Genomic DNA, 13,772 nt, shown 5'->3' on the forward strand with positions numbered 1-13,772 from the left:
GTTTCACACAACATAATACCGAACTCTTGAATAGTCTTTTATTTATTTATTTATTTATTTATTTTATTTATTTAATTATTTATTTTTACTTTTTATTTAGCAAACTTTATGCTTTCTTTATTGTTTAAAACTTGTTACAGTATTCTTCATTCCAATTAGCATTACTTTCGTCTGTTTAGTATTTTCGGTCGTCATTTTTTGCATAGCTTTTACTCATAATTTTTTACAGCATGTTAATTTTTTATTCAGATTGACAACAGTCATATCGTTTGCAAACCATATACATTGACTTTTCTAACACATAGATCCATACCTGTTCGATAGATCTTGCATCTGGAGACTACAAAGGCCAGGATAGAAGGCGTATATCGAATAGAACACGCTGTGTTTTCCACACAGCATGGAGATTCACGTTATCCTTTTAGAAGATAAAAGTCTCGATAAGAGTTTAGATAAGGTCGGAGGACAGGATTGATGATGACGTCACGATTGTACAACTAGTCATACTCTTCTGTACGAAGAAGCAGCGGTGAACGGGATGTCTCACTTACTACCCACACACTAGAATGTCAGGTGTGGGTCCTGTATGGCAAATATGAACACAAAGACCTATCTTAAACGATCGATTATTAAGCGTTAATGAGTTCACATGGGAGGCCACAGTGATACTGATAGCGCTGGCACTCGATGCCCTGTCATTTAAGATGACCCGAAAGATCCTTAAGTGAATTCTGTCTAAGTGCTCCTCGATACGCTGCAGGAGCAATTGGAAGTGAGTACATTCTGCCTCTCTTCATATATGAATACTAACACGTCACGAATCAAACGAGAGGCAATTTCCGAAAGGACTACCCGACCTTTCGCCCCTTCACTATACAATGCGCTTGAATTCGTTTATCGTACAAAGAGGAGTGTCTTGGGAATGTAGACAGAGACCGACTCAGACACAATTGAGCCGTACATAAACTACACTCGTCGTGTTGTTCGGTGACCTCCGAACTGCTAACAACATACTTTTTACAGACTAGTAGTGGTAATAGAAAAACGTTTTAGGAAAACTGATTGGTTTTCTATGAAAAAAAAAAAAAAGTTTTCTGTTTTTAAGTTAGTTTAGCTTTCCATCAAAAGCCAGTTTCGGTTTAAAATCTGGTTCGGTTTTCTAACAAAGTTTTTACTTCTTCGTTCATTGTTTGGAAATGATCACTACAAGAATATGAAAGGATATCGACTTCAGTGAGAATTTCACTCGTTTCAGTAAAAGCTCAAAATTATTGGAGAAAGGCGAAACTGATTTCTGTGAAAAACTGCACTGATTTATGAAAGAAAACCGAAATAGGTTTCGGTGAAAAACCGAACCGATTTAGCAGAAAACCAAAGTGTTCGTTTTCAGTTTTTCTAGAAACGGTTTCCTGGTTTCTATAGAAACAAGTTTTGCCCATCCCTACTTCAGACACTACGATAAGCATTCTCCTATAGTGACCGCTGTTCAGGGACCTTTAAACTAAGATTAATATGCTCACCACAGATATATGTTCTGTGGTGTGAATTTTTGTTTGAATCGAATTATGTATACGAGATGCTCTTAAACCATTTCTAGTTGTACTATTAAATATATCGGTGAAAGGTAATATCTCTGTCGACCACGTTTTCAAATTCCATTATAATCTTCAATTTTCTCTTTAAGTCTAAATAATTTGCTTATATATAAATTTCTTCTGAGATTTCGATGTTTCCGCTCCACCCTAAGGTTTGGCGCTTCCATCGAATTATCTAGTTAATGCGGTCCTTTCTAGCGAACCTTTGTTTAAATTAACAAACACTACATAGACATCCTTCTCTTTTTTAAGGCAACCTTTAGTTTCTATATTGTAATAGTTTCTCTTCTCTTTTCTTTCCGTTTCTATTAAATTTTCCTCTTTATACATTATTTAAATTTCTCCACTATCTCTCTTTATTATTAATTACTTTCACGTTTATTATAGGCTATACCGTTTTGCGGGCCTCCTGTCTTATTTCTTCAAATTAATTTAGTGCCCATGTTTCACTTTCATTCATTTTTCCTAATTCTTCTATAGCTGAAACCTTTTAGATCTGGTCCTTTACCATGTCGTACTATTACCTCATATTCGTCAAGTTGGAATGCTGCTACTACTTAGTTTCTACATCTATTATAATATTTGGTATCTCTGTTCATTGAGTGAAAACTTACAAGACAATCTATTTTACTTCTGTTGATGTTTCCAATCACCAGCGAATTTTATTGGAGGAAGGTCACACATTTCTCTCCGTTCAATCGTGTTTAGCTTCTACGGTATATTTTCTGCCTATTCTTTTTGCATAAAAGTATTCATGTCACTCATTTAAATTATACATTCTGTCTATGTACAATTTCTTCCATTTTAAGGTAATTTCTTCCAGTACAATTCAATAAATGATTAGTTCCACGATGTAGAAGATGAAATAGATCAACGTTGAAATAGCATACATTGAAGAAGTAAACAGACACAGAAGAGGAAGTATAAGTAAATGTTATAACTATTGTGAAGTGCTAGTACATCTTGCATTATTAGTTACATAAAAGATGATTTGTTTTATAGATTATGGTGATTAAAGAATCTACCATCTTTGTACAAAAGAAAAATAAATTAATGAAATGAGTTTAGTCGCCCATTTGGGAAATAGAACAAGTCTCTCCTTTCCCGGCAGGACTCTGAGATAGTGATAATTGAACCGTTCCCAGACTGCATCAGTTCGTTTTACTCTTATTCTATGTTACTGTATCATCAAGGTATAATACATATTAACAATGCCAACTTAATCGTAAGCTTTTATTGGAGAAAAACATTGAATAATGATGTAAACTTATGTATGATATGTTTCAGAAAGACTAATGAATAGTGACATACATATAAGGTTATATATAGTAATATTTTTATGGGATGTTGTAAACAAACAATTTCACATGTTAGTGTTTACAAACACCACCACGTGGATCGGCAAAAAAAACTTCACACCAGAGAAACCTACAATTACTTGTAAACAACGGCTTTTAGCCCCTCCCACGGAGCAAAAGACAACATCAGAGCAGCAGCGCCACCACCACCCAAGGAACCTTATAAATTAAATAAATAAAGGCAATTCAGTACCAGTTTTCTGGTAACCCTCCTCTAATCTGCTTCGAAACTTTAGAAGTAACTTAACCCCAGGGCCTTTAGTCTGTTTTGGGACTACGCCTATCCTTTTTCCTGGCTTAGCCTCCTTGAGGCTTTAACTAAAAATCGCAACCTCAGCAGCTTAGCCTGCTTTGGGGCTCTGTTAACCAATTAACCTACCCACTGCTTGCTTCAGAGCTTTGGACACCTTTCCACTCCGCTTAGCCTGCCCAGGGCTTTACAGAAATCCTGTTTGCGACCTTACGGTCAAAGATCACCTATAATTAACCTTTAATATTAAAAAAAAAATAATTTTTACAGTATTTAGTAAAAATACATTTTTTTAAAAAAAAATAGTAGTAAAAATTCAATTCCAAACACTCTTTTTATTAACGCTCTACCTATACCTATATAAAACAAAGTTTTACAATATAATAATATATATTTATCCTTCTACATATTGTTATAAGGTTGTGTGTGTATATATATAGAGTTATTTTATTTAGAAAGTACATAATTACATTTTCATATTTTTTCCTGTTTTAGATTTTAATTTCTATATTTTCTTATTTTTCCTTCATACTTTGTCTCTTTTTACTTATCACGGATTTTAATTTCTTGTCCTTCCTTAAGAAAATTTGGAGAAAAATTTGATGATAAAATTTGATGAATTTAGTTTTCGCTAGTTACAGAATCTAAGCACAAATATCTATGAAAGGAGAAGAAAATTCATAGGTAGGCAGAAGATTTCCACACACATTTCAGAAGCCATTGGTAAAGATATCAGTGCACACTGAAACTGTTTGATCAATATATAAATACAACTACTCATGATATATATCTGTACGAATGTACTGGCATTGTCATATGATAGCAACATATGTAAAACTGATATGGATACATTTATAATTCATTTCACTTCGAAGATCATACTCACTTTCCGACTTCGTACAACTAAGACAAAAATATACTTCCTTACCTGATCACCGGTTCTTAACGATATAAAACTGACAGAACAGAATTGTGGGCCTGCTCCCGCACTATCACACAAAGCAACTAATGGTCTCTTATGAGCAAAAGTGTCTACAGAGCCAAACACTGACTCAGGAGTTGGTAGAATACGAAGAGTGCGAACCACACCTTGTCTCCATGACAACACTTCTTGGGCTTCACCGTTAGCTGGTACAGCCCATACTTGTACACCATTTGTATAACCAAGAACTAGTAACAGAGGCGGTGTGTTTCTGTTGGCCTCTCCTCCGTCGGGATAAAACGCAGGATCATTGATATCAGCATATTCAAAACGGGTCCAAGTGATAGATTCTTTGCCATCAGCTGTTGGGCAACTCGTGTACGCCTATTAACGAAGAAAGAACACGTAAATTCGTTGTAACAAATGCTACCCAACAACAGTCGAAAAAGGTAATGTTACTGAGGGTTGTTATTATTGCACTCGATCTTAGAAATACTCATTTATCTATTCAATACCGCAAGACATTTCCATTTATTTTCTACATTTTTTTCCCGTCAACCTATACAACTTGATTCCAGATATTTCATGCAATTTTCCCGATCATCACAAAAGATTGGGGGAGGAGGGGGAGGGGTAAGAAGCAATCAACTTTCTCGTTTTGTAATCACAAGGGTCTACTTTGGAATCTGTGATCGGCAGCCAGACTGGATTTTTTAAGTCTGTCGATTGACCTAATACTCTTGATGATGAAAGAGTTTCTATTAGTTACACAATATAGTCAGATGTCTAGAAATTGCACGTCGTAGAGGAATACAATGTCATTTAATTATTTATTAACGAAGTAGGTGAAAGGATATTTTCGTAAAATCGGCTAACGCCTATATTTAAACGAACTATCTCATCTTCTCCTGATAGACTTACAGAAAAATCTTTTTAAAAAATCCAGTCTGGATACCGATCGCAGGACTCAAATGCAGAACTCGTGATCACAAAACGAGAAAATTGATGTGCTTCGTTACCCCCCTCCCCCCCTTTTAGCTCTTTCCTTGTCATTTAGTAATTCACTTCAATAAGGTATCCAGTTTAGCTCATTAATTTTACTTCAATTTACTAATTTAGGATATTTTATACATTGCAGTCCATGAATAACAGTCATACGTAACGTATTTTGGAAAGATATTATTATTATTATTATTATTTTAACTACAGATTGAAATCAGCGAAAAACAAATTAAATTAGCAAAACAAAAGCTGGACATCACTTATTATTACTGCATATGCATACTTCCTCTCTTATAGTTCATTTTTGATTTTGATCTTTAAAATTAAGCAAATCTACCATTATTCACAATAACGCGCTATACGTACTACAGAGTGGCCCAAAAGTAGGTATACAGACCTACATATATAAAACATATAGGACTGTATACCTACTTTTGGGCCACTGTATATCGGCAGTTCCTTCTTTGTGTTGTCTAACTATACCAGAAGTATTTTAAAAATAAATCAAATTCCCATACGAAACTGGTTTCTTTGAGAAAAGTCTCTAGAAACACAGGCAATTCGATATCTGAATGTCATTACATAATTATAGTTGCTTTTAAATAAAACTATCATTCTACGAAAATTATACGCGAGCCATTCCGTTCAGTATTATTGAATGAAAAGACAATAAGACTTTTATCATCTCTTTTTCACTGTCAGTAGTATCTCTGAAATTCTCTGTTTTCATCATCGAAGCTATTATGGAGCCGGTGAGTGTAGTAGAAAACAAACAAAACATGAAGGCGCAACATCAGCGAAAATGTTTATTAAAAGTAGTCCGTTCTGTGGCTGCGAATCTGGTATTGATGAGACGGTCAGATATTTATTACTATAGACGAAACTTCTTCGCAACAATTTTCATATTTTGTAGCATTAATTATCACAATTTTCGCATTTATGTCGCATTTATTTATTTTAATGTAGCACTTTTTTTTTTTTTTAATTATGCAACTTGTAAATAGTATATTTTTCGTAGTGAGGTGCATATCTAATACAAAAATGAAAATATACCTTCATTAGGTGAACATTCTAGCTATATATTCACTGAAATATAGAAATTAATGCAAAAATTTGAACACTTCCTCTACACTCATCCTTAGTTAAAGGCTAACATGCAGCAAGACATTACCAATTCTTCTTTCAAGTTTGTTCTCCTGTCAGTAACAATCATAGTATAGTTGGAAAAGAATCTCTCGGCATCAACACTCGAAATTGGTAACCGTATTGAACGTAACGAGCTGACAGTAAAAGACCTGTGGTTATATTAACTTTTAAACTGTTTAACAATTATACAATGTCAACTTTCTTATCCTCACTGTTGAGAACTTCAATAACTTTACTTTTAAATTCACGGTAAGCAACCAACAGATCATGAGCATTTTCACCACAAAACACAGTCAACGATTTAAACAACAGTTCAGTTTTGTTGATGTCTACATCTTTATGAAGTGAAACAGTTTCTGGATCAAATAACTCGCAGCGCTTTTTCGTAAATGCAACGTTTTTAAGTTAAATAATACTGGAAATGCGCTCTTTAGTCATTATTAGCAATAATTAACAAGAATTCCACTTTTCCGATTTCATTCGCATTAATCGCAAGTAATGTAGTGATGGGCAGTGGGAATATTCCCGGTGGGAAGGAATTTAAAAAACGGGAATATTCCCGGGTTTTTTCCCTGGCCTATAAATTCCCGGGAAAGAATTTATTTCCATTTCTTTACTTTATCTTCCAAATTATAAGAACCATATGACTAATTACTTTATTTTAATATATTGTGATTTACTTCCAGGTTTTAAAGAATTTGGAGGTTAAAAGATTTAAAATTATTTGACGGTACTTTATATAACTAATAATATGATTTTTTAAGTTCGTTTTCCATTTGCACTAAAAAGTAAGGTAATTGTTTAGCATTGGGGGGCCGAAACTAGCAAAAGGTAGGACGATTTGTGGAAAAAATGAGTTGATAGTGATGTTCAAGTAGTCAAGAAAGTATCGAACACATTTTTTTTTAGGGCAGTAGGGGATTTATACAAAACGGAAAGGTAAGTGGAAGTGATTTATGTGAGAAAAGAAAGTGAATTGTTGGTAACGAATATAGAAAACAACGTGCCATGCAAGGCTCTAACCCGCCTTCATTCGCTAACGCTCGCTCTGCAATGCTGTCTGAATTTAATGTTGGTAACGTAATTTAACGTATGAAACCATAAAACAATCGCATCGGAATAGAATATCGCAAAAAAGTAGGTGCAAAAGCTGGCCCCCAATGCTAAAGAACAGCCAAAATTAGCAAAGTACTAATTTACAAATGATGAAAAGAAACCATTTTGTAAAGTAATTTAGAGTTATGTAGAAATAGAGATGAAGTACTATTAATAAACCCTGAACCACCATGAGTAATAGACGTCGGTCTGTCTCCTCTCTCCGACTCGAATTTCTGAAGAGGTACTCGGACTTCTTTTACATGTGAATTAATGTATAGAATTACGAGAAATAGGTAGAATGAAAGGTCGTGTATGGCAATGTTACGTGCTAAAGTATAAAGATAAGTAAGTATCTTGCAAATTTTGTGAACATAAATATGTATGCGCAAATGTTGATAAAATGGGAGGCATGTATCTTCAATCATTTACCCAATCTAATTGCTTTATAACATTCATAAATTTAATGTGTTCATAATATCAGTAATAGACTCAAGTTGAGCAAATCCACTTACATATAAATTTAAACTGTTACTATATAATTTTTTCACACATATTTAATTGATAGAACATATAATAAATAAATATACATTTATGCTTACTCTCTAAATATAATAAAGTGTTAATAAAGTAACATAGTACCGTTCAGAATATATAGATTTTAAAGAATCCTCTGTGGACAACAGTAATAATATGCTGTGATATAAAAATTAATTCAACTTTGAAATCATAATATAGTAAAAGAATGCTATTTTCTTTCTAATTGTACATAAATTTCCGGATAAATTCCCATTTTGGGAATCTTCCCAGGGAATATTCCTGAAAAATATCTTCCCGGGAATTTACCCATCACTAAAGTAATGCCGAATTTTGCAAAAATTTGCAATAATATAAACGTGATTTCTAGCTCTGAAACGAAAAGTTTGAGGTTTCCTGAAACATATACCGGTACGCAATTTTTTAACGTTTCGCACATATCGCATTAACGAAAAAGTTTCGTCTCTATTACCTATGAAGTGTTCCATATACTATATACTTTTTATAGTCTTTATGTATCTTTGAAAAGTCCTGAGCTTTACACATCTTAAGACAATTGTATGGGGTAAAGATTGTTTGAAGCCTCTCGATTGATCTAGTACCCTTAATAATGATGGAGCTAATTGTCCAGCGTACAGTATCGTCAGTTGACTAGAATATACAACAAATTTACATAGCATGATCAAAAATAAATAACATCAGCAAAGAATAAAGAATGACAATTAAAAAAGTAAATCGCATACCTGAGGTACCACCTCATTGATAAATCCTGCAACGCTTTCAATAATGGAACGATCGCTTACTGGCTGAGGGGCTACCACCTGCGCTCCTGGTCGACTAGGTCTACGCGGTGACTCAGCTGACATGGTCTACTGTGGTTAAATCTGAAGAAAGAAACAAACAAAGAAAGAAAATAATTAATTGCTATATCAATTTAGCAAACATAATCAATATATTCTTTAAAATCTACTATTTTAGTTCATTTCAATTAATGCTGTTCTACGATATTATTAATTTAATAGAGAAGTAATTTAATATCGTGAAGATAATTGTTTATCGAAGTTTAGCGTCTCTTTTCAGCACCAAGACTATATGAGACGTGGACGTACAGTTTAAGGTAGAATCCCAATCACCGTAATGCGTTCAAATTTCAATGCTTTCCCATCTGGAATCGAACACAGAACCACATGCACCAAAGATTCGCGTGCTAGTCACAAGGCCAGCATGGAAGGCTTTAATGTTGAAGAAAATGAGCAGAGAGATATAACAACATTGTACAACTCCAGACAGTGTCTGATGAAGCCAATCTGTTCAGTTAGTTGGCGAAATTGTTACACAGTTATTACTTTCTTTTAAAAGAAATAAACGTTCCTTTGTTCAGTGATGTTTTCTAGTTGGACTTCAAGAGATAACATGACAGAATTATATATAGATACTTTGACTCCTAAACGTTAAATCAAATTATTTACCGGTGACACACTCACAAGGCGTTCTATCATTATTATTTTGGAAGCGACGACAGAGCACGCAAACTGTGTGCATGTGCAAAACTGCTGCTTTAATCTAATAACCGATGTTTTATGTTCATAGGCTGAACTTGTAAAATGATCCGCTTGTTTTGTTATGAAAATATTAAAACCTTAGATATGTCAGTATTAGCAAATACGATTAGAATTTACTCGCTACCTGAATCCCTGCTGATATCACAACAAAATCGGAAATAATACAAATTTTACACTTGACCATCTTATCACCTCCTTGTTCTTCAGGTAGAACTGAAGTTGGCAAAATATACAATGTAGGGGAAGAGTATAACTACTTATTTATTTATTTTAATAATTAAGACCGACATATTTGTATGCGGCTCATCCAGAAAATAAAGACCGTTTAGTTATACGAAATAAAAAACACAATATTTGCTGGAAAAAAAAATCTGTTACACACCTCCTTCCTTCACTTCTCTACTTAATCGTCACCTTCATTTAAACATTTGTCATATCTGGTCACGAACTTCAGAATTCCCATGTTATACTCTGCTACTGCCAGTTCATTAAGCCAGGTGGTCACTGCCAATACATTCTTGACACGATATCACACAGATGAAGACACCTTTCTTGATCCGATTGTGACTGGTGATGAGACTTGGAGATGTCTCATATCACCCTAGACAGCAAGTGTCAATCATTCGAGTGGTATCACCCAAAAACCGAGAAAATTCAAACAGACTCACTCAACACAAAAGTCAAAGCAACCGTCTTTTGGGATCGCAAAGGTGTTTTCTGGTGGATTTCATGCCAAAAGGCACTACGATCAATGCAAATCATTATTGTGATTTCCAAGTTGAAAGAGTTTCTTGGCGGTAAACGTTTTGGGAAGTGATAAAGAACTGGAGAATGCAGTGATCAAATGGCTTAATAAACTACCAGCAGAAGAGTGTAACATGGAAATTCTGAAGCTCGTGAGCAGATGCGACAAATGTTTAAACAAAGGTGATGATTATGTAGACAAGTGAAGGAAGTTTCAGATATGTAACAAAATTGCTTTCTCTAATAAATATTGTGTGTTTCATTTTGTATAACTAAATGGTCTTTATTTTCTGGATGACCTTCGTAGATCTTGTAGCCGAACAGGATGGCAGATTCATTAAATATGGACTTGGGTTTATAACAGCACAAACCAATTCCAGGATTATATTCTGCTTTCTATCAAATAGAATTTATTTTGTAACGAGAAGCAGTTTAATTGGCCAGAAATGCCCGGCCATAAGCGCCATGTAATTTATTTTATTTAGTAAAATGATGTTTGAAGTGTTTTGTTATTGTACTATGGAGGCCCTTTAGGAAGAAACTAATATTGAATTTGTTACGATAATAAAAGTGTCTTGGTGTTGAACATTTAATAAATGAATTCGCATAGTTCAAAATGTTGTTGTCACAACTAAAAATAACGCAAACTGTTGATATCACAACCGAAAAACAACGAACTTAAGAGTTTAATATATGACGAATTATCGTTTATTCCTCCTAACCTTGAATTCTACTGTGTATATCAAGGATGTTATAAATAGAGGATCTGCCCATATGTATCTTCATCCTATTAAACCGATGAAGCCAAAAAACAACCGAGCATCGGTACGTCTGACTGGCTACTCTCGTTTCTGCCATCGTCTGATTGGCTACTTTCGTTTCCGCCATGATTGTTGGCTCAAAACATTGAGATCCTATTGGGCTGAGTGGGCAGAGTAGGGGTGGCGAAACTGTGACGTATGGCTTCAAGATTTTGTTGTAAGGGCAGATCCTCTATTTTATAAGATCCTTGGTGTATATGCTGTTTTTATTTCTTTCTACAAAGAATATGATATTGTGACGTTGCTTCTGATATTGAAAGTGCTTACATAAAACTGTTAACTCCGTAATTCTTATTATATACATCTTTATTTCAGGATTAAAACATAATGTGTCAATTGAACGACTGTTTCTCTTCTATCGTCCACCTGAATATCACAAATCTGAAGTGAGATAACAAAATGCCATAAAATCATTTTATAAAATTACACTGCAATTGATACTATTTGTCCCTTGTGACAGCTCGCTGCGCGCACATGGTGCTTAATGCTGCGTTGCCAGCTACACGAGTAGAACAAGTGAATTATTTCTTGTTCCATAATAATATTCACGAAATGTAGAGTGCTAAATGACACAAAAATAAACTAAAAGGAATGCTTTCAATAACCACCAGGCCCACTACTCAAGTTGACATTCGACTAAAACAATGTGCATTTGTTTATATTCAAACTGGCAACCTGAGCAGAGGATGGAATGTTTACCTCTGCAGAGCGAGAGAAATGAGCCACTATAATTGGCTGAACGTGCTGATGTCATAGAAACAGTCCTTCTTGGCTGATTGTTATGACCAAGTGCAGGAAGGAAAAAAAACGGAGGAAAGCAACTGTCACAAGAGACATGTTGTATCAATTGAATTATATATATAATAACCATTTTAAATTAAAATCCAAAAAGTAAAAATGCGCGACTGGTCCGAGAATAGAAGCTGAGCCTCCGGGTTACCGAGCCAATAAGCTAACCATTATGCTACTACGTACTTCACCATTATCCACACATTTAATTCTTCCAGTTGGTATTCACCTCTTTAATCACATGGAGTGTGGCACAGCTAACTTCAGCTGTGATTGAAGAACCCAGCAGAGCTAAGCATGAACATCACTGCAGGTTGAGAGAACTTTTCAACAGTTAATATTTATGAATGGAGTTACACTGAAAATTCAATGAGTGAAACTGAATTGTATTTACTAATGGGCGATATGAGATACATACCTAATAAACTGTAAACTTACCAATGTATTCTGTGAATAACAGTTTTGGATCATTCTCTTCAGGGTGTCTACTAAAATTCCAAAATGAAATTACGTGACTTTTTCGTGATCTTTTCTTTACCAAATCATAAAATTTCCTAACATTTTCAAGAGCGAATTTGGGTACGAATTAGGCCGAATTTTCATGCATGCGATAGAAACGTACTTTGCTTGCGATTTGGTAGCATCTAAAGCCGACTATAGACATTTTTGGTGGTGAATTTTGACATTTTATAGAACAAAATTTTCCAATCTGTACTTACATTTGTACAATTTTAAAAAATCGTGACCCAAAAGCTAAATTTCGTGACTTTTTCGTGACTTTCATGACCGTTTTCTGATTTCGTGACTTTTTCGTGACTTTCGTGACCGATAGACACCCTGTTTATGCAGTAATTTCTTTATATAATCATTTTGGAGGGTTGCTTTCTTGGAAAATTTACAGGAAACAGGATCATCCGACAAACAAATTAGTTGGTTATCATTTGTTCCTTTCCAGACTTATTCACTTCTGGAATTTTGTTTATGCCGTGGAAATTTCAATTAATAGTGTCACTGAAAGTATTCCTATAGAATGCAGAAAAATGTGGCCGTCACATACAACGACTTCCTGCGAATATTATTTATTCAAAGGAAAAAATATTTGAATCATCCTTATTTTAGCTTGGAACTAAGTGTAACTTAAAAATAAAATCGGACCAAACCAAGTAACTATTGGTTGGTTCATTGATTGATCTCGATTTCAGCGTCCCATTGAGCATAAACGGTATATGAGACGCGGCCTACAGCTTAAAGTGGGATCCGAACCACGTGAGCTCTCACCAGGAATCGAATCTGCGCCGAAGGTCCACGCCCTCAGACCACATAGTCACGAGGGAGTTCACAAAGATTTATTATTACTAATCTATGTTAAGTTTCGGCAATATATCATTGCCTTCATCAAAAACATTATGAAACTACAAAATAAGACGAGGAAGTCATTTCTACAACTAACAACTGGAAGGAAAAAGGAGAAAAAGAAACTGAGATACAATAAGGAAGGAAGGGGTAGAGTATAGAATTAAATGTAAAGAATATGGAAGGAACGGGTGTTGTATAGAATTAAATGTAAAGAATGTTATAAGAATTGCATAAGGAAGAAATAAGAGAAAAAGAATAAACAACATAAAGATGACGTTAGATTAAAAAGGAAACCGAATGCAGTTTATAACCATACAAGAGAAACAGAACACGAATTAGACCGGAAAGTATAGATGGACTAGAAGGGAAAAAAGAAATATTATAAGAAAGTGGAAAGAAACACAATAGATTCGAAGAGAAATTAGAGAGAGATTAATGAACAAAGTATTCAATGGACAATACTGGACAAAGTATTCATGAATTGTGGAACAAGATACTTCTAGAACAAGATAGAAACAAAAGAGAACAAAAAGGCACAGCATGCAGTGTAGTATGAAATGTGAGGACAAGATAACGCAAATGTGTGACTAATTAG

At 34.4% G+C, this 13,772-nt stretch overlaps 1 protein-coding gene across 4 annotated transcripts in view; it reads right to left on the reverse strand.

Annotated features, from left to right (window-relative positions):
• Positions 1 to 13,772, reverse strand: part of rudhira (breast carcinoma-amplified sequence 3 protein rudhira) — a 121,237-nt gene that overhangs the window by 80,790 nt on the left and 26,675 nt on the right. For all 4 annotated transcript variants that reach the window (XM_081751903.1, XM_081751902.1, XM_081751900.1 and 1 more), the window contains exons 2-3: positions 8,649 to 8,789; positions 4,132 to 4,509 (exon numbers count right to left, since the gene is read on the reverse strand). In XM_081751903.1, coding sequence (XP_081608029.1) covers positions 4,132 to 4,509; positions 8,649 to 8,771 — 501 coding nt within the window. In that variant the 5' untranslated portion in view covers positions 8,772 to 8,789. The remainder of the gene's footprint in view (positions 1 to 4,131; positions 4,510 to 8,648; positions 8,790 to 13,772) is intronic.

The sequence above is a fragment of the Thermobia domestica genome, chromosome 3, assembly GCF_964235325.1.
Source record: "Thermobia domestica chromosome 3, izTheDome1.hap1.1, whole genome shotgun sequence".
NCBI classification, from domain to species: Eukaryota; Metazoa; Arthropoda; class Insecta; order Zygentoma; family Lepismatidae; genus Thermobia; species Thermobia domestica.